The following is a 19,586-nucleotide window of genomic DNA, read 5'->3' as shown; positions in this document are numbered from 1 at the left end:
TTTTTTACACATAAGTTAAATCATCATCATCATAATTAATAATCTTTGGCATAAGGTCCTTATAGTCTCCCTAATGAGAGCCACCCAGTTATCCCGATCTAAAGCTTTCAATCTCCACCTATAATCCCATATTCATCTTCTGTGGACCTCTGGAAAAAGAACTAACGAAGAGACTAATGATGTAGTAGAAGAAGCAAAGAAATTCGTAGAAGAATTTTACTGCAGAGATAGCAATAGTTGGCAAGCATCTGTATGTAAAGACATGGCATCGGGAAAAGCAAATATATTCCTAAACGTTATTTCATCATATTCATTGGTGAATTATTTCAACTTTTTCAGTTACAGTACCCTGATCATTTTTTAATTTGCACCCACCATTTGCTTTTTCACTTTCTGCATTGCCTCATAATGTTTGTGCATGTATTTAGCCTATCATGAAAATGTAAAATACTTAACTAAACTTAACCTAATTCTCTTTCTAAGGTTTTGACTAATTTTCCATCCTTTCCCAAAGAAATTCTTTTCAAAGTTTCTTGTGACATTCATAATGAAACATGATTGGGAAATATTTGTGAAAAATGCAAAAAATATAGGCTACCTTATACATGAATGAATTCCATGCAGAAACATCAATAAAATTACTTATTGTCAGTGGACATATGATGAATATGGTAAACTTAAATGATTCAACTCCTGGGTCATGTTCCTCAAAACAGTTTTCAGGTAACCAAGCAAAGGTGTTCAAGGTGAATGCAGAAGACATTAAATTTCATATGTAAGTTTTGGTCAAATAAATGCCATTCTTCCAGATGGTGAAAGACAACAGAATGTATTACAGATACTTATATGTGAAAAATAATGTTCTCTATTCAGTGAAATCCATGTCTTTAATTATTAAAAGGCCACACCCATTACAAACAAAAAGGTGTCACATCCGTTACGTACATTATTTTTTAAAATCTTTATACTCCTAATTATTTATCATTGTTGTAAGTTATTTTGAGAGTTTCTGCGAATATATTGGCTATTTTGTAAATTATTTTCATTTGTTAAAGATTTGACAAATCACAACAGTTTTACAAATGAATCAAATAGCCGAAGTCGAATGTTGTGTCCATCTACTGCCACACCCGTTACAGCAATTTAAGGGAATATATTTCTGTTATCAATCAATTTTCTAAATGTATTTTCTTGTGATTGCAGCTTGAGACCTAAGCCTATATTTTAATGACATTTTCTTCAGTTTTTCACTTCCATGGGAAACATAAACTTACCAGTACTTATTTGTGTTCAAATGTCACACCCGTTGCTATGGTTTGACCCTTTTAATGTTTTAAGGTCATACAGTAACAGCAGGCTATTGCGCAGTGGCAAATTACAGTAAAACTGTAACTAATTATTCAATGATACCATCGCAGAAGAATTAGCCTATAATAACGGGCCCTTATTTTTCTTAATCTGCTTTCAAACGCTACTAGCTGGTAAGGGCAGGGACTTCATTACGGGCGCAACCTTCTAAATTGGGGGTGAAAAAAAACCAATGGCGAACCTGTAGCATTAGTGATCAAATGTCCGATTTTGTATCTTACTTGTTGACATTTAAAGTTTTAAATTTTACTGAAATTTACAGTAGATAGAATTTGCTATATTTTAACTAAAATAGCTATGTACCTAGTAAGCTTATTATGGCTACAATTAATAATTTAAAAAATCACGGGTTTCTGTAATTTTCTGAGGCTAAAGAGGCAAAAAATAAATATGATTATAAACAGACAGCGGATTTTCGGTCCCTACACGCGACAAAACGTAACATCCCATGTCATACGGAGGGAGCATATCAATGGGTTCAATGACCTCTCTGCAACTGACACAGGCTACACCTAACGTTCAGTATCGGAAATGGCATTTCCGTAGGCCTAAATATTGCAAGGTAAAGGTTAGGATAGGTTAGGAGTTTGCTAATTGACTTGAGGCCGAGAAATGTGACAAGGTTAGAGTGAGTTGGATGACGGGATAAATAAGTGACAGAAGACCGACGACTGTCACAAAGTCAATGAGGGGTAGATGAAGAGACAGATAAGTGACATGAGACCGAGGAATGTGACAAGGTCAGAGTTGGATGAGGGGATTAATTAAGTGATAGGAGACCGAGGACTGTCACAAAGTTCAAGAGGGTTAGATGAAGAGACAGATAAGTGACATGAGACCGAGGAATGTGACAAGGTCAGAGTTGGATGAGGGGATAAATAAGTGATAGGAGACCGAGGACTGTCACAAAGTTCAAGAGGGTTAGATGAAGAGACAGATAAGTGACATGAGACCGAGGAATGTGACAAGGTTAGAGTTGGATGAGGGGATAAATAAGTGATAGGAGACCGAGGACTGTCACAAAGTTCAAGAGGGTTAGATGAAGAGACAGATAAGTGACATGAGACCGAGGAATGTGACAAGGTTAGAGTTGGATGAGGGGATAAATAAGTGATAGGAGACCGAGGACTGTCACAAAGTTCAAGAGGGTTAGATGAAGAGACAGATAAGTGACATGAGACCGAGGAATGTGACAAGGTTAGAGTTGGATGAGGGGATAAATAAGTGATAGGAGACCGAGGACTGTCACAAAATTTAAAGGGGGTTAGATGAAGAGACAGATAAGTGACATGAGACCGAGGAATGTGACAAGGTTAGAGTTGGATGAGGGGATTAAATAAGTGATAGGAGACCGAGGACTGTCACAAAGTTAGAGAGGGTTAGATGAAGAGACAGGTAAGTGACATGAGACCGAGGAATGTGACAAGGTTAGAGTTGGATGAGGGGATAAATAAGTGATAGGAGACCGAGGACTGTCACAAAGTTCAAGAGGGTTAGATGAAGAGACAGATAAGTGACATGAGACCGAGGAATGTGACAAGGTTAGAGTTGGATGAGGGGATAAATAAGTGATAGGAGACCGAGGACTGTCACAAAGTTCAAGAGGGTTAGATGAAGAGACAGAGAAGTGACATGAGACCGAGGAATGTGACAAGGTTAGAGTTGGATGAGGGGATAAATAAGTGATAGGAGACCGAGGACTGTCACAAAGTTCAAGAGGGTTAGATGAAGAGACAGATAAGTGACATGAGACCGAGGAATGTGACAAGGTTAGAGTTGGATGAGGGTATAAATAAGTGATAGGAGACCGAGGACTGTCACAAAGTTAGAGAGGGTTAGATGAAGAGACAGGTAAGTGACATGAGACCGAGGAATGTGACAAGGTTAGAGTTGGATGAGGGGATAAATAAGTGATAGGAGACCGAGGGCTGTCACAAAGTTCAAGAGGGTTAGATGAAGAGACAGATAAGTGACATGAGACCGAGGAATGTGACAAGGTTAGAGTTGGATGAGGGGATAAATAAGTGATAGGAGACCGAGGACTGTCACAAAGTTCAAGAGGGTTAGATGAAGAGACAGATAAGTGACATGAGACCGAGGAATGTGACAAGGTTAGAGTTGGATGAGGGGATTAAATAAGTGATAGGAGACCGAGGACTGTCACAAAGTTAGAGAGGGTTAGATGAAGAGACAGGTAAGTGACATGAGACCGAGGAATGTGACAAGGTCAGAGTTGGATGAGGGGATAAATAAGTGATAGGAGACAGAGGACTGTCACAAAGTTAGAGAGGGTTAGATGAAGAGACAGGTAAGTGACATGAGACCGAGGAATGTGACAAGGTCAGAGTTGGATGAGGGGATAAATAAGTGATAGGAGACCAAGGACTGTCACAAAGTTCAAGAGGGTTAGATGAAGAGACAGATAAGTGACATGAGACCGAGGAATGTGACAAGGTTAGAGTTGGATGAGGGGATAAATAAGTGATAGGAGACCGAGGACTGTCACAAAGTTAGAGAGGGTTAGATGAAGAGACAGGTAAGTGACATGAGACCGAGGAATGTGACAAGGTTAGAGTTGGATGAGGGGATAAATAAGTGATAGGAGACCGAGGACTGTCACAAAGTTCAAGAGGGTTAGATGAAGAGACAGATAAGTGACATGAGGCCGAGGAATGTGACAAGGTTAGAGTTGGATGAGGGGATAAATAAGTGATAGGAGACAGAGGACTGTCACAAAGTTAGAGATGAAGAGACAGATAAGTGACATGAGACCGAGGAATGTGACAAGGTTAGAGTTGGATGAGGGAATAAATAAGTGATAGGAGACCGAGGACTGTCACAAAGTTAGAGAGGGTTAGATGAAGAGACAGGTAAGTGACATGAGGCAGAGGTATGTGACAAGGTTAGAGTTGGATGAGGGGATTAAGTGATAGAAGACCGAGGACTGCTACAAAGTTAGAGAGGGTTAGATGAAGAGACAGGTAAGTGACATGAGGCCGAGGAATGTGACAAGGTTAGAGTTGGATGAGAGGATTAAGTGATAGAAGACCGAGGACTGTCACAAAGTTAGAGAGGGTTAGTTGAGATGAGGAGATAGGTAAGTGACATGAGGCCGAGGAATGTGACAAGGTTAGAGTGAGTTGAATGAGGGGATAAATAAGTGATAGGAGACCGAGGACTGTCACAAATTTAGAGAGGGTTTGATGAAGAGACAGGTAAGTGACAGGAGGCCGAGGAATGTGAAAAGATTAGAGTTGGATGAGGGGATAGATAAGTGATAGAAGACCGAGGATTATCACAAATTTAGAAAGGGTTAGATGAAGAGGCAGGTAAGTGACATGAGGCCGAGGAATGTGACAAGGTTAGAGTTGGATGAGGGGATTAAGTGATAGAAGACCGAGGACTGTCACAAAGTTGGAGTGAATTAGATGAGGATAAGTAAGTAACATAAAGTCGAGAAATATGACAAGGTTAGAGTGGGTTGAATGAGGGGAAAGATAAGTGATAGGAGACCGAGGACTGTCACAAAGTTAGGGGTTAGATGAGGGAATAAGTAAGTGATATGAGGTTGAGAAAAATGACAAGGTTAGAGTGAGTTGGATGAAGAGATAGATAAGTGATAGAAGACCGAGGACTGTCACAAAATTAGGGGTTAGATGGGGGAATAAGTAAGTGACATGAGGCCGAGAGTGGGTTGGATGAGGGGATAGATAAGTGACAGGAGACGAGGACTGTTACAAAGTTAGAGCGGGTTAGATGAGGGGATAGGTAAGTTACATGAGGCTGAGAAATGTGACAAGATTAATGGAATGGATGAGGGGATAGTTAAGTTAGATGAGGTCGAGAATGTGACAAAAAGTGGATTAGATGAAGGGATAACTGGCAGGAGACAGAGTAGACCTACTATGACAATGTTGTGGTTAGATGAGGGGATAGGGGGCGCGCTTCCGAACAGGGGCAGAGGCATTTCGGGCCCCTGTTCGGAAGCGCGCCCATTTTATTTTATAAAATGTTAGTTATTTCATTTTGTGACTGTAAAAAAAATAAAATTACAAGGAAATGTTGTTAGCAGGGGGTAATGTTATTGCATATGATATGTACAATTTATGGTGTTCCAACAACGAAATATTTGGATTATGACAACGACATAAACATAAATAGGCCTATTTAACCTCCATAGTTCACACCGCATAAAAAATCATGACAGAAGCATGGCAACTCCTAATGGCATTTAATAAATTAAACCGACGTAATATTATGAATTTAAAGTGTATTGAGAATATGTGAGAGAAACATATACTTACCAATAACGTTCTAAGCTGCTGTCTAACAAAAATTTTTATCACAGAACACAATCAAAACAACTTAAACCACCTGTCTTCAAAAGACAGTCAACTACCATGCACGAAAACTACTGACTATAGTAGTTACATATACAAACAATAATAATTGACACAGATCAATTGAACTAGTTTATAAGTTGAAACACAATTAAAATTTTAAAATTATATTATAATGATGTATTGCTACAGTAATTTCAAATCTGAGTGTGTTTTCAACATTATAATTTAGTATGTGTACAGTAGTTTTAGTTACTCCATTATTTTTAACAGGATAGCCAACATTATTAGCATCAAACGACAAATAAGATTTACAAAATGTGTTTATATTTATAAATTATTTATTTAAAAATACGCCTCAAACTTATTAAAAAGTTCATTCTTCTTAATCTTCCAGTGTATTTATGAACTGTATCCGGTACAAAACACTGGTTGTTATCTGCAAATATTATTTGCCATGATGGTGATGTTGGTGAGCATGGATAGTTGAAGACGTATCCCAAAATGGTATCATGGAAAATAAACAATAATAATTGTACTACTGTGTAGGTAATGATAGAATGTGATATCAGTAAATTAAAGAGAATTTTAAGTAGAATAGGCGTTAAAACTGTGTTCAGTGCAACTTGATTGAAAAAAGTTATCCTCCATTTATTACATACACAAAGTGATAACATAACCTTGACAAACACCTTGCTTAGAGACAACCGTCATTACTCGCACTCGGTTTAATTGTCAGTGACAATGGGAACTAACACTGGAACTGTGATGACTTTGGCAAACAGCATTATTGGTGTTGGTGTACTGGCCATGCCATTTTGCTTCAAACAGGTAATTTGTGTGCCCGGCTTGTCAGGAAGAAAAAGTACTGTTGACAGTTAATGTGTTCAATAAATTAATTCATAACATTTTGTCTTTCAGTGTGGCATTGTTCTTTCTATTGTGATGCTACTTCTCAGCAGTGTTTTATCCCGATTAGCATGCCATTTTTTATTGAAAGCAGCTATAATGGCAAGGAGACGAAATTTTGAATTTCTGGGTAAGTTTTTATTTTCATAATGACATTTATAATAGATAATTATTTACTTCTTTGCCAGCGCTGGTCCGTATGGCGGACATCATAAAGGATCAGTGACAGGTTAGGTTCGGTTTGTTCAGGTTTTTTGTATGCCTAACAAAAAAAAAAAAAAAAAAAAAAAAAAAAAAGAAACATAATATGATGCAAAGCGAACAAAAACTTGAACAAACCAAACCTATCCTGCCACTGATTCTCGATGATGTCCGCCATAATCACCAACGCTCAATTTGACACAGAAGTAAATAATTACCGGTACTTTGTAATCAATATTTTGCAGAAGTCAAGTCATACATCTCAAGGTACTTGTATACAATAATCAAAAAAGCTATTTTCTTTTATTCTAGCCTTTCACACATTTGGACCTTCTGGAAAAACTATTGTAGAATTGTGCATAATCGGATTTCTTATGGGTACATGTATAGCATTCTTCGTTGTTGTTGGTGATTTGGGACCAGTGATAGTAGCCAAAGCTTTGAATATCAACAATACTGCAAGCTTGAGGCAGAGTGTGCTAGTCGGTACGTATTCTATAATAGCCTTATGTGTATTTCATAGTAGGCCTAAATTAAAATGAAATAGCCTATAACTTATGCCTAATATTTAAATGAGTTTTGAATATAATGAGCTGAATGAAGAGGTCGAAATAGGCTGTAAGTTTGTACCTTTAAGTGAATAAAGGACCTAATAAATTAGTACTGACCTTTTCCATTGAGAATCAAGTATATTTGGCTTGCCTAGACTATATGAAAATATAGATGTTTACTTACATATTTTGTTTCAAAGTCTGAATACTGGTAGTCTTGTTAAATGTTGCAGAATTATAAATTTCTTTTATTTTCAGGTTTGGCACTGTTTGTTGTTTTACCACTGGGATTACTAAGGAATGTGGACAGTTTAACTTCTGTTTGCACAGCATCTATTGGGTTCTATCTCTGTCTTGTAATGAAAGTAAGCATGTTTTCTTAGTAACACACTGAAGTGAAGAAATACCTAGCAATACTTATTAGTTACAGCAACTTCACCCTTTCATCTTGCAGGAGAAGTAGAATTTTACAGATACCTAAGAGGCTCAGCCATCATTAGGAGAGTGACGGTCTGTTGGCAAGGAAGTCATTGTTGCCTATTCTTTGATTCTGTTATGCCTGGTTCAGTTGTTTGAATTAGAAAGACAATGAGTTTAATAAAATAGGTGATCCTACAGGTCCTGAATTATATTTTATCTCTGTGATGAAACCTGCAAGTAGTTCCAAAATGATACTAAGTCCAAACTTCTTCGAAAATCTCACGTTTAATTGAATTATTAAATAATATAAATGGATATTGTGTCATTAGAGCATATTGTAATTTCCATCAAAGAAGCAGGTTATACTGTCATCCTCTGAGGAGTTTAGGGCTGAGAGGAATGCGGTTCCGACTAGTCTAGCCGGTACTGGAGTGGGAGGGAACAGTGACAGCGGCAGTCTGGAAGGAAGTACAATCATACTGAAAACATTCGCCCAATTTACGAGAGCAGTATGCCTATTAGTTTTCTAACATATTTTTTGTGAGATAGAGATACAACCATTCATACTTACGTGTTCAGAGAAGGAAAGTATTGTAGAAAAATTTATTTATTTATTTATTATTTATTTATTATTTATTCTGGTGAAGTTAAGGCCATCACACCACCAGAAATATAAATACAATAAAATAAATAAAAAGAAAAATCATAATAAAACTACAATAATATAAATGAAAAGAAGAATCATACTATAAAATTTAGTGATTAGTAGAATTTAATTAAATGTGTAAAGTAATCAATTTAAATATACTCTACTGCTGAACTCACTTGAGAAGTAAAACTACTTGATTTGTATTTTAAGATATCACCAACAAATGATTTTCGCATGACATTATAGGAATCTGTTTTTCACAATACCGATCACACATATTCTAAAATTCCAATAGAATAAAACCAAAAGTTTTCCACAGCATGTTTCCTTAAAAATGACTTGTAACGGTGAAATATTTAATATGAGTAATTCATATAATATTAACATAGCTAACATCAGGGAGATGTTTGAGTAAAAATTGCAACAATATATTTAATATATTAATAACAAAACCATATAGGCCTAGGTAAACAATATGTATATGAAATATTCACAAACTGCTACAAACTGAAGACTGCATATTTTTGGACGATTAATACTTCCCACTCCGCTCGGCTCGGCTTGGCTGTACCAACAAAAGAATCTACCTGCAACCCCCCTCCCCCTCCCGCACCGATGGCAAGAATACCTCAGGCCCCAGCGCTAAACTCATCGGAGGAAGACAGTACTATATATTATCATATTTTTCTTTGTCCGAAGGTAATGGCAGAGGCTATGCCACACCTAGTGGCAGGTGATTGGGTGGATAAAGTTCATCTATGGAGACCTGCCGGTATGCTCCAGTGTATTCCGATCTTTTCAATGGCACTATTCTGCCAGACGTAAGTGTGTTGTGTAATCACATATTTTCAAAGCTTTCTCCTTTTATATCACAATATAACGCAATGAACTACTTAAGAAATAAGATCTCTGGATGTAAACAATGATAAGTGACATTTTGTGAATTTTTCAGGAGACCGTTATCAATATTTTTAAAAATCTGGATAATACAGTGCAAGTCAAACTTAAGGGACTGACACTACTATCTCTCACTACAATAGTCTCACAGACAGATCATCAGCCCTCATAGATTATATTCTTGCACATTTCACAGCACTACAGTCTGGCAAGTGATCTTTCACATAACTATTTATTTAAGGAAATGGAAAGAATCTTATCAGAATTTTAGAGCAGTTGCTCAAAATGCCCTCCATTACATTCTATACATTAATATAAATTAATATTAACAATTAATATTAAAATTAATATTAGGTACCCTCCACAAAACTGACTTGATTTATACCCCGACGGATCCTTGATCTCCAGAGAACAAGGTAACGGTGCAGGAGTTACGTGCTGTCTCTTTTTACTTTATAGATCTCTTGGATATGGAACAACAAGTTTTGATGGAGAAATCGTTGCAATAAGTGAAAGTCTCAGGAATCTATCAATAAATTTAAGAATGCAGTTATATTGTCAGACTCCAAAGCAGCTATTCTATCAATAGTCTCTAAACACACACCTTCAGCTCAAACAGCAGAAATAACTAAAATGCTCTCTCAATTAATATCACTCAATAAAAGAATTGTATTCCAATGGATACCATCCCAATGTGGAATCCTGGAAAACGAGAATGCAGATGCATTAGCAAAGAAGGGCAGCACTGCTACTTACAGACCTGTTACTAAATCTACGTATTACTCTGTGAAGAGATTTATTAACTCTACATACTTAGACTTCAACGAACAAAATTTGATAACACAATCTCAAGGGAAAAACTGGAACTCTCTGCATCATAATCCACAGTTAATTCCCGATTTACCACGAAAATCGTCTGTAGCTGCATTTAGATTGGCAACAGGCTGTGATTGTTTGGCCAAACACCTGCATAGAATTGGAATATATCAGTCCCCTAACTGCCCATTGTGCAACTCAAACCAAGAAATGGATTCGGGACATCTCAAAATCTGTGCTTCAGTGGCTGGCCATGATAATATCTTTGAAAAATATTGGAGTGCAAGAGGTCAAATGACTTTATTGTCAAATGCCTGGCATTAGAAAACAACAATAACAACATTCTATACATGCATTCAGGAAACTCCAACATAATACTTGCCACACAGCAATCTCGCAGCTTTGTGAGAATGCCTGTAATTTAGGTTTGCTTGAAGTCTGGTCTAGGGCACAATGCATGGGTTTTCCTTATTGTTACACTATGCTGACGACACTGTACATTGTCAGTGTCAGGCAATTGTCTGAACTGTATTGAGAAGTACCTACAGCTCATGCATTTTGTCAAGACATTCGCGATGTGCAGTACGGGAACAATGTTTCTCTGCAAGGGGTAGGAATAGGAGGAAAGGTCAGGCGTGTGTCTACCGATTTCAAGGCAAAAACAAACCCATTCCCCTATAATTCATAAGTAGACTCATCCGATCTCGTGCGCAGCTCTGAAGGAAGAGTGGAGGAGGTCTGGACATAATGCATGCACTGTACGTATTTTAACCATTAGTTATACAGTACAGCAACAGGTTTTCCTCATTGAAATTTATCTGCTGAAGAACAAGTCATACCAGTTGTACTTATGCAAGTTTCGGGTCCACACCTGAGGAGTAACGGTCAACGCGTCTGGTCGCGAAACCAGGTGGCCTGGGTTCGAATCCCGGTCGGGGCAAGTTACCTGGGTGAGGTTTTTTCCGGGGTTTTCCCTCAACCCAATACGAGCAAATGCTGGGTAATTTTCGGTGCTGGACCCCGGACTCATTTCACCGGCATTATCACCTTCATTTCATTCAGACACTAAATAACCTAGATGTTGATACAGCATCGTAAAATAAAATAACCCAAGTTTCGGTGGTGCTTCCAGACACTACACAACCATTGAAATGTTGTACTGTCAAATTATTTAAGGAGTAAGTGTTGTTGTTGTTGTTTTCTAATGCCAGGCGTTTGACAATAAAGTCATTTGCACTCCAATATTTTTCAAAGATATTATCATGACCAGCCAATGAAGCACAGATTTTGAGGTGTTCCGAATCCATTTCTTGGTTTGAGTTGCACAATGGGCAGTTAGGGGACTGATATATTCCAATTCTATGCAGGTGTTTAGCCAAACAATCATGGCCTGTTGCCAATCTAAATGCACCTACAGACGATTTTCGTGGTAAATCGGGAATTAACTGTGGATTTTAATGCAGAGAGTTCCATTTTTTCTCTTGGGATTGTGTTATCAAATTTTGTTTGTTGAAGTCTAAGTATGTAGATTTAATAAATCTCTTCACAGAGTAATAAGTAGATTTAGTAACAGGTCTGTAAGTAGCAGTGCTGCCCTTCTTTGCTAAAGCATCCGCATTCTCATTCCCCAGGATTCCACAATGGAAGGAGTAAGTGTTAATAAGAATATAACATACCGTAAAGCGGGGTGACTTTGAACGCCGAGGTGACTTTGAACAGTAATTTAGCGCGCTTCTAAATTAAATGCTGTACCCTATTGCGAAAAAACTGAACTAATTTATTGACAACTTAAACAGTTTTTTCGCAATTGGCTACAGCATTTAATTTAGAAAGGAGCTAAATTACTGTTCAAAGTCACCTCAGCGTTCAAAGTCACCCCACTTTGCGGTAACTAATTTGCAATATTAGTGAGGATGGACTCCAGAAAGTGTCTCTGAACTTTATATATCGCTGCAACATGTGTTTAGAACATAATGGAGGAAATTTTGAGCAACTTCTCTGAAATTCAGATAAGATTCTCCCATTTTCTTAAATAAATAGTACACCAGGGTACGCGAATTTTATCAACAGTGTAGTGTAACAACTAATATCACAGTCTACATATATTTAAACCCCAATTCTATTTTCATTTGTGAGCTGGTCGCCAAAATATTTTAATTGTATGTTCAGCTTCTTGTTCTCTGTCTTCTACATCGAGTAACTCAATTCGTCCCAAATTGGCACTTACCATTGTTTACACCCTGTTGCATGAAATATCCATATTCCCTAATAAATAGTAATTAATAGGGTTGTGATTTTATGGTGATTAAATGGTTTAATTTTGGTGAATATTTCGTAAAAAAACAAGCAATTTCGTGCATATATTTCACATGCTAAAGAAATTAAAAAAAAGAAACAAAACAGTAAAATAGCATTTTTTAATTATTACTGAAACAATCCCTTTCAAACTAACATAAAATTGTTTACATCATTAATTAAATTCATGATTCAGTTTTATTCGACTGTGAGGGACTTGACAGCACTGCTCTTTTGATCACACGAAGGCAGTTGTTGTGGGAAAGAGAAATGACCGTTGTCTGCTTGTGCTGCTTCCTGAAACTATGCATACATCATTGCAGATACTACACATACGTAATGCTGAAAGTCCATGTTGAATATTTTGTACACTACTTTTAACACTTGAATATAAATAATTGATTAAATGGTGATCTTACTCGTGTTAATTATGTAAGCATGTGCGGCTTACAGCTGTTTCGGTGCTATTATTATTATTATTATTATTATTATTATTATTATTATTCGACACCATCCTCAGAGCCTACACATAAACAAAATACACGAACCCAACACAAACAAAAGAGAACAGATAACAATAAAAACACTAAAAGCAAAACAACAACAACATAACCTCATTTTCACCAAAGCAGACAAATGCTGAAAGATCAAATATGTAGAAATGCTCATATATGCTTTATAATGAAGAAAATTTTCACTTTTATTTGGAAGAAAGAGTAATTTTTCGTGCGAATTCTCCATGAAACCTATTTTTTTTTTTTTATGAAGTAATTTCTTGAATTTATATCAATGAAGCGAAAATTCGAGGATTATATTTCACTTAATTTTGACTTCCATGTTCAATGCATAAAATTAGGTTTTTAACACATTTTGTGTACTATGTCGTTAATACCAAAAGATCACACCCCTACTAATTTTTTGTCAGTTTATTTTATAACAATCATTGCTCCATTATTCTGTATTTTCTTTGTTAAAGTGAAGTATTTTATTGTATATAGTGGAGTGTGTCACTGTAATGAATCTTAACAAGTTAGAGAATTAATTTTTATAATGGAATTTTGTTACATAGAAACAAAATATGTAACTTATATTTGAGAAAAAGAAAAAAAATATATTTTCGGAAAACGTATTATGTGTCTTTCTCGTGTTAAATTTACATTACCTCGTTAACATGTTTCAGCCTGTTATCGGGCATCTTCAGAACTGGTTGTTGCTGGTTTTGGCACTTTTTGTCTGTTTTTCCTGTGGGGGCGTGTTTGTGTAGTATAATGTGGAGTCATAGAGTGTGTGTGTGTTCTGAAATTGAGTTGTGTGTTGAGAATTTCATTTGGATGTGATTTTGTGTGTCTATCCAATGAAATTCTCAACAAACTCAGTTTCAGAACACACACACTCTTTGACTCCACATTACAATACACAAACACACCCCTACAGGAAACACAAACAAAAGGCACTAAGACCAGCAACAACCAGTTCTGAAGATGGCTGATAACAGGCTGAAACATGTTAACGAGGTAATGTAAATTTAACACGAGAAAGACACATAATACGTTTTATAGTGTTAAAAGTTGTGTAATCAAGATGTATAAAAATATCTACTTTGCTTAATATTTCATTATATTGACACAATGAAATATCCCCTATTTAAAGCTTGTAAGTTGGTTGAATTTTTGGTTTAAACTAGTTGTCAACAAATAATGTACATATTTTTGCAATTTATATCATTAAAAGCATTCCTGTTATAAATCTTCATGATATCTCCTGGTATTCTTTAGTTTTTACGGCTCAGATTTTATTTGGTTTTGCTTCTTATTTGAAAATATAGCTTCATTGGTTTTTACTTAAGCTGCAAAGTTAAAAAAAACTCAAGTTTAAAGATTTTTCGAATGAAGTAGTATTTGATCCATGGGACAGCATACTGTTTTTATGATATAATTTATTACAGTTTTCAAATTTACTGTTACTCCTTCTTGAAATAAAACATATAACACCTGAAAAACCCAATTCTTATGAACAAGAATCGGGGAATTTAATTATCGAATGTCTGATGACAGGCAATTGTTTGAAATCTATGAATCACTACCCAATGCCTCTCTGGACAAGATGAATGAAGTGATCCGAGCAGCTGTCAATTTGTGCACTGGCTTCTACATATGTGTTGGCTTCTTTGGTTATGTTGCCTTCTGCACCCAGAGTTTTACTGGTAATTATTACCCACAATTTCATTATTCAACTATTACTTTCAGACAATGGATTTTTATGTGTATATTTTCACTTTTATAAATCCTATAGTGCTAATACATTTCCTATTAATTATAGAAAATTCGGTAATTGTTTACAAGTTGGGTCCCTCAAGATAAGCTACTTGCTATCATCACAGCACACCACACTTGCATAATTGGTACATTCATTGATTAAAGTTCACGTTAACACTTTGTTAAAAACATGAAATTTACTGTCACACGTTAAAAGTGTTAAAATTGTTTAAAAAGGTATTTACCTGCATAAACATGCAGCTTTCCGTACAATGACACACAGATTAATTAATATACCAATGAACAATGACAACTACACTGAAGAATTAAACACAATAAAATATATAGCACAAGACAATGCATACAACCCTAACATAATAGATACACTAATAAAAAAGGCAAAACAAAATCAGACCAAACCAACACAAACAGCACGCAAGAATAAATACATAACATTAACATATCACAATACGAATACCCACAAAATCGCAACTTCATTCAGAAAACTAAAGTACAAAATTGCATACAAAACAAATAATACAACACAGAAATACTTAAATAACCACACTAAACATTCAAATATATATAATTCAACTGGAGTTTACAAATTAAAATGCAATAGTTGCCCACATTTTTACATAGGACAGACAGGAAGATCCTTTCATACAAGATACAACGAACATATTAAAGCTATAACCAAACCATACATTACATCAAATTATGCAGATCACATTATCGACAATAATCATGACTACAATAATATAGAAACAGGTATGGAAATTTTACACATCACACCAAAAAGTTTACAGTTAAATATCCTAGAACAATACGAAATATATAAGAACACAATAGCACACCCACATTACATACTTAATACGCAACTACAGTTCAATACGCACACATTGTTTGACATCATAATACGTCATAACATACAGACAGACAACCCCCACCATAGGAACAACACACCCCCACCCCTACCATCGACAACTGCACATCGCAGAGCCAAAATCAGCAGTGGTTCAAGAGACACTGAAGACGACGACAAATAGCGTCGAAACGGGCCGTCTGTCGAAGGTAAATACCTTTTTAAACAATTTTAACACTTTTAACGTGTGACAGAGTAAATTTTATGTTTATAATTGGTACCAATTTGAAAACTTGAAAATGTCCTTTTTGGTAAACAGAAAGTGCGTGGGCAGTGTTTGAAACTGGTAATGACAAAATTAAACAACTGCAGCGGCGGATTTTCAGGGGAGGCAAGGGAGGCCGAGCCTCCCCTAATATTTTACCAGGACACAATATGGCATTAATAATTCCAGCTGAATTAAGATCACAGACAAGTTACAGCAAATGACGAACATTTTTCCTTTTATATTAATTTTACTATTCACTACGACTAAGATGTAAGTTACGTAAAGTCGACCACATTCAGTTGGTGATGCCCGCTCGCTATACTGTAGATAGTACAAATAATTCGTACTGAAAAATAACAGATAGCGCTGTAACCTGTATAGTCGACATCTAGCAGTCTGCAGTGTCTATGCGAGAGCAGGAGAGAGGAGTCGGCTACATGACGCTACTCCCCGGTAACCATGACAACAGCAGTTCAACCAACAAGATAGCTGGTTAGCGTAGTGTTTAAACTTGACTAGAATGCGCGAAGGGAGCCGATTTGGACACGTCCTACCCGCCGCTGACAACTGTAGTGCTTATAGTTACGGCCGGTTTCGCCTGTAGTGGGAAGCTCTCTTTCTTTCTCTCTTCTGGTTTTAGAAAATTGAGTGACGTGTTGTTAGTTTTCTCTTGTTTGCGGGTGTTCTTGTCATTTTATTCTTTTGTGTTACGAGATGTATTTACTTATACATTATTTTAAATATATCGAGAGTTTAGAAACAAATGCAGATTTGTCTCTAGCTTCTTGTAGTAGCAGTTATTCAGTATGTTGTGACCTATTTGATCGGTTTGCGAAGAAAGAGGAATGTCCAGTTAATTTGCTGTAAAATTAGACTATGTAATAGTAATGAGCAAGCCCTGGATTCTTAGATTCGAATCAATTTTGTTGCTATCTCGTTACTCTCGAAATATTGTTTTTCTTGTTCGTTTTATGTAGCAAAGAGTAGCATTCTTAAATGTAATATGACCTAAAAAGACCTAATTCGTAGGTTAGGACTTAAAGTGTCCCAAAGAGTGGCAATCTTTACCAAGCCATTGTAATATATTAACAGTATGTTGTTTATTTTTATTTTTTTTTTTCCCGTAAAATCATATAAATTCCTAAACATAAGATTTAAAATCCTAAAACATAAATTGGGAAACCTAATTTTAATTTCTTAAAATCTATAAATTCTGTGCTCGGTAATGAGGTACGTCACAGGCCTTATATTTTTATATTCTCATCATTCACGTCTTGGCCTCCTCAACTTTCAAACCCACTGTCCGCTACTGAACAACTGGATAATACGCACTGTAGACCAACGTCAGTAGTTGATGTTGCTCACTGGCCACTAGTCACTGGGCCGTACTGAGCCATGTCAAACAAAAGACAATCGAAATGGTGGTAGTAAAATTCGCGACTATATTCTTAAATAATTCACCCCATTAGTCAAGTACGAGGTTTATGCAGTACAACGGCAGTGTTTGGAATGCACCAAATGAAAATGCAGATGTAGTAATATCTTGAAGTAGGTTATCTCAACAAAATAAAGAGGGAAAAAGGTGTGTTTCAGGGAATATAATTCAAATGAAGGAAAGTAAACTTCCGATTAATGTTCACCAAAGCGTTAAGTACGTAATTATGACCGTGTTGCCGTTTTATTTGTGTTCTAGAGAAAATACCTAGTCTTTTACAAAGAAAACTTTTAGCGGCCCTGAAATTATTCACCGCTTTCATCATATTATTGTTTACCAATATTACGAAACAAAAGCTATCATAAGGGCCATGACCAACAGGATCATTTTGGCTGTCTACACATGCGTGGACTTGAATAATAACCTTCGGATAATATGCAAGATTTGTAACCGGAGCAAGAAGGGATCTTCTTGATTTGATCTGGAATGTACGTACGAAAATAAATTTAAGTAAGGATCACGCTGCCACTGCATGAGAGGTCTGCGCATGCGCCATAGCAAAACTGTTCCTGTCGCGAGCCCCTCATCTAAGCCACGTAATATACTGGCAATATATACGCAAATACATCTTGTCACTAACAGTGGTGTTATCTCTCAGTAATTTTCAGAACGAACGAGGTAGGGAGGAAAAAACAAAAAACAAATTTCTCCTTCTTACAACGCCACAGACCAACATAATGTCCTTATGTTGGCGACATTGTGTATTTAGTTAAATTTGGTCGTAACTGTAACGGCACGGTTTAAAGCTACCGTAGCGAATTCTCCAGTTTAGCGGACAGAAGTTTTCCCTCAAAGAAAAGGAGAACTTCCTGGACAACATATGTATTTTATTTTCATTTTGAAAAGGTGGTATAGACCGATAAGCAATTAAATTAGGTGAATATAGGTTAAATGGGTCCGTCTTCTTGCTTATCAAGTAACTTGATAAGCAAGAAGACGGACCCATTTAATCTATATTCACATGTATTTTAGTTACAAACATGTTAGCACTGTTGTGGTTAGGAATGTTATTCAAGAACATGTGAGAGCTTATTTTCAAAACGACCCTTGTCCATTCCAATAACTTTGTGGGAAATCACGAAAAACATTTTTAGGTCCAACATTTCTTACCAGCTAGGCAAGAGACATTATGAAACCAAAAAGGTTGGATGCATTTAGAATCAAATGGGAGTATGAAAGGTGGAGCAGGAGCTGGAACTAATATTTGTCGCAATTTTTGCTGTTTACAAGAGTTTGATTCCAATAGTCACTTTTAACGCAAGATTTTAGTGGTTTAGAGGGGGTTCTGAAGCCAAATTATGACAGTTGTATGTAAAGTTATATTTGAAGAATGTATGGGCACTGAAATCTCATTTTCGTTATCAGGTGGACAAGAGATGTTTTGAAAATGAACTTCTCATGTATAAAATATGTAAAACATATTTTCTAACTTAATATAAGTTAGGGTATCACGTATCACTGATATCCCCATTCACAGCCAATCACAGATTACTGATAGTTCAAAGTCTCCACCATGCACTATTTTGTTCTATTTTTGTATATATTTTCGCTTATTGAAAACAAAATTAGATTATTATAAGAAACGTAACATTATTTGCTATTTCTGTGATAGCATTCCTCATTGGGGTAACATTTCATGTTAGAGAAAACTAAGAACCTAACTTGTAAACAGTAGTCGAAATTCTGTATATATTTACTATAAAAAAAAAAGATGTATTACAAAATTATGGGCGATTCTATTGATGTATGTACACAATTGATTAAGTTAAGTACATTTGTTTTGTAATTATATCGTACTGTATGTTTAATGTTGATTTTACGTTTCAGGAAATGTCCTGATGAGTTTTACTCCATCTCTTTTGAGTGATGTCATGAAAATGGGTTTCGTTCTCTCAGTAGGTGTGAGCTTCCCTTTGGTTATTTTCCCATGTAGAGCAAGTCTTTACTCACTACTCTTCAAGAGGGTAAATATAAATTTAATTAAGTATAATTTGTACGTGTACACTGTGATGTGTTTTATGAAATTCATATCTGCTGTAAATTAATTTGATCTCTCTTCCATCTTTCCTCTCTTCCCATAGGGATACATCTTTTTATTATTAGTTTCACCTATACTTATGTTGCTACATAATGCATATCTACGTGTATAGAATAATTTAATTTGCCAGAAATGTATTTTATCTATGAAGATCTATGAGGGGGATCCAGGAAATAACGACCGCTTTGTTGTAATAATAAAAAAAAATATATTTATTTG

General features: G+C 36.0%; 2 protein-coding genes across 4 annotated transcripts in view; one reads left to right on the top strand and one right to left on the bottom strand.

Moving 5' to 3' along the window:
• The window catches only part of Ntan1 (N-terminal amidohydrolase 1), a 624,645-nt gene extending 618,862 nt beyond the window's left edge, over window positions 1–5,783 (bottom strand). For all 3 annotated transcript variants that reach the window (XM_069846121.1, XM_069846125.1, XM_069846123.1), the window contains exon 1: window positions 5,673–5,783. The gene's annotated coding sequence lies outside the window, so the exon portion shown is untranslated. The remainder of the gene's footprint in view (window positions 1–5,672) is intronic.
• Window positions 5,784–6,209: 426 nt separating this feature from the next.
• LOC138713747 (putative sodium-coupled neutral amino acid transporter 10) overlaps window positions 6,210–19,586 on the top strand; it is a 37,543-nt gene continuing 24,166 nt past the window's right edge. Inside the window, exons 1-7 of the mRNA XM_069846120.1 lie at window positions 6,210–6,539; window positions 6,630–6,747; window positions 7,131–7,304; window positions 7,628–7,734; window positions 9,138–9,259; window positions 14,501–14,649; window positions 19,157–19,293. Of these exons, the coding sequence (XP_069702221.1) occupies window positions 6,453–6,539; window positions 6,630–6,747; window positions 7,131–7,304; window positions 7,628–7,734; window positions 9,138–9,259; window positions 14,501–14,649; window positions 19,157–19,293 (894 nt within the window). The 5' untranslated portion in view covers window positions 6,210–6,452. The remainder of the gene's footprint in view (window positions 6,540–6,629; window positions 6,748–7,130; window positions 7,305–7,627; window positions 7,735–9,137; window positions 9,260–14,500; window positions 14,650–19,156; window positions 19,294–19,586) is intronic.

This window comes from Periplaneta americana, chromosome 14 (assembly GCF_040183065.1).
Source record: "Periplaneta americana isolate PAMFEO1 chromosome 14, P.americana_PAMFEO1_priV1, whole genome shotgun sequence".
NCBI lineage: Eukaryota > Metazoa > Arthropoda > Insecta > Blattodea > Blattidae > Periplaneta > Periplaneta americana.
Note: the sequence above shows the minus strand (reverse complement) of the source record. Positions and strands in the feature narration are given on the sequence as shown.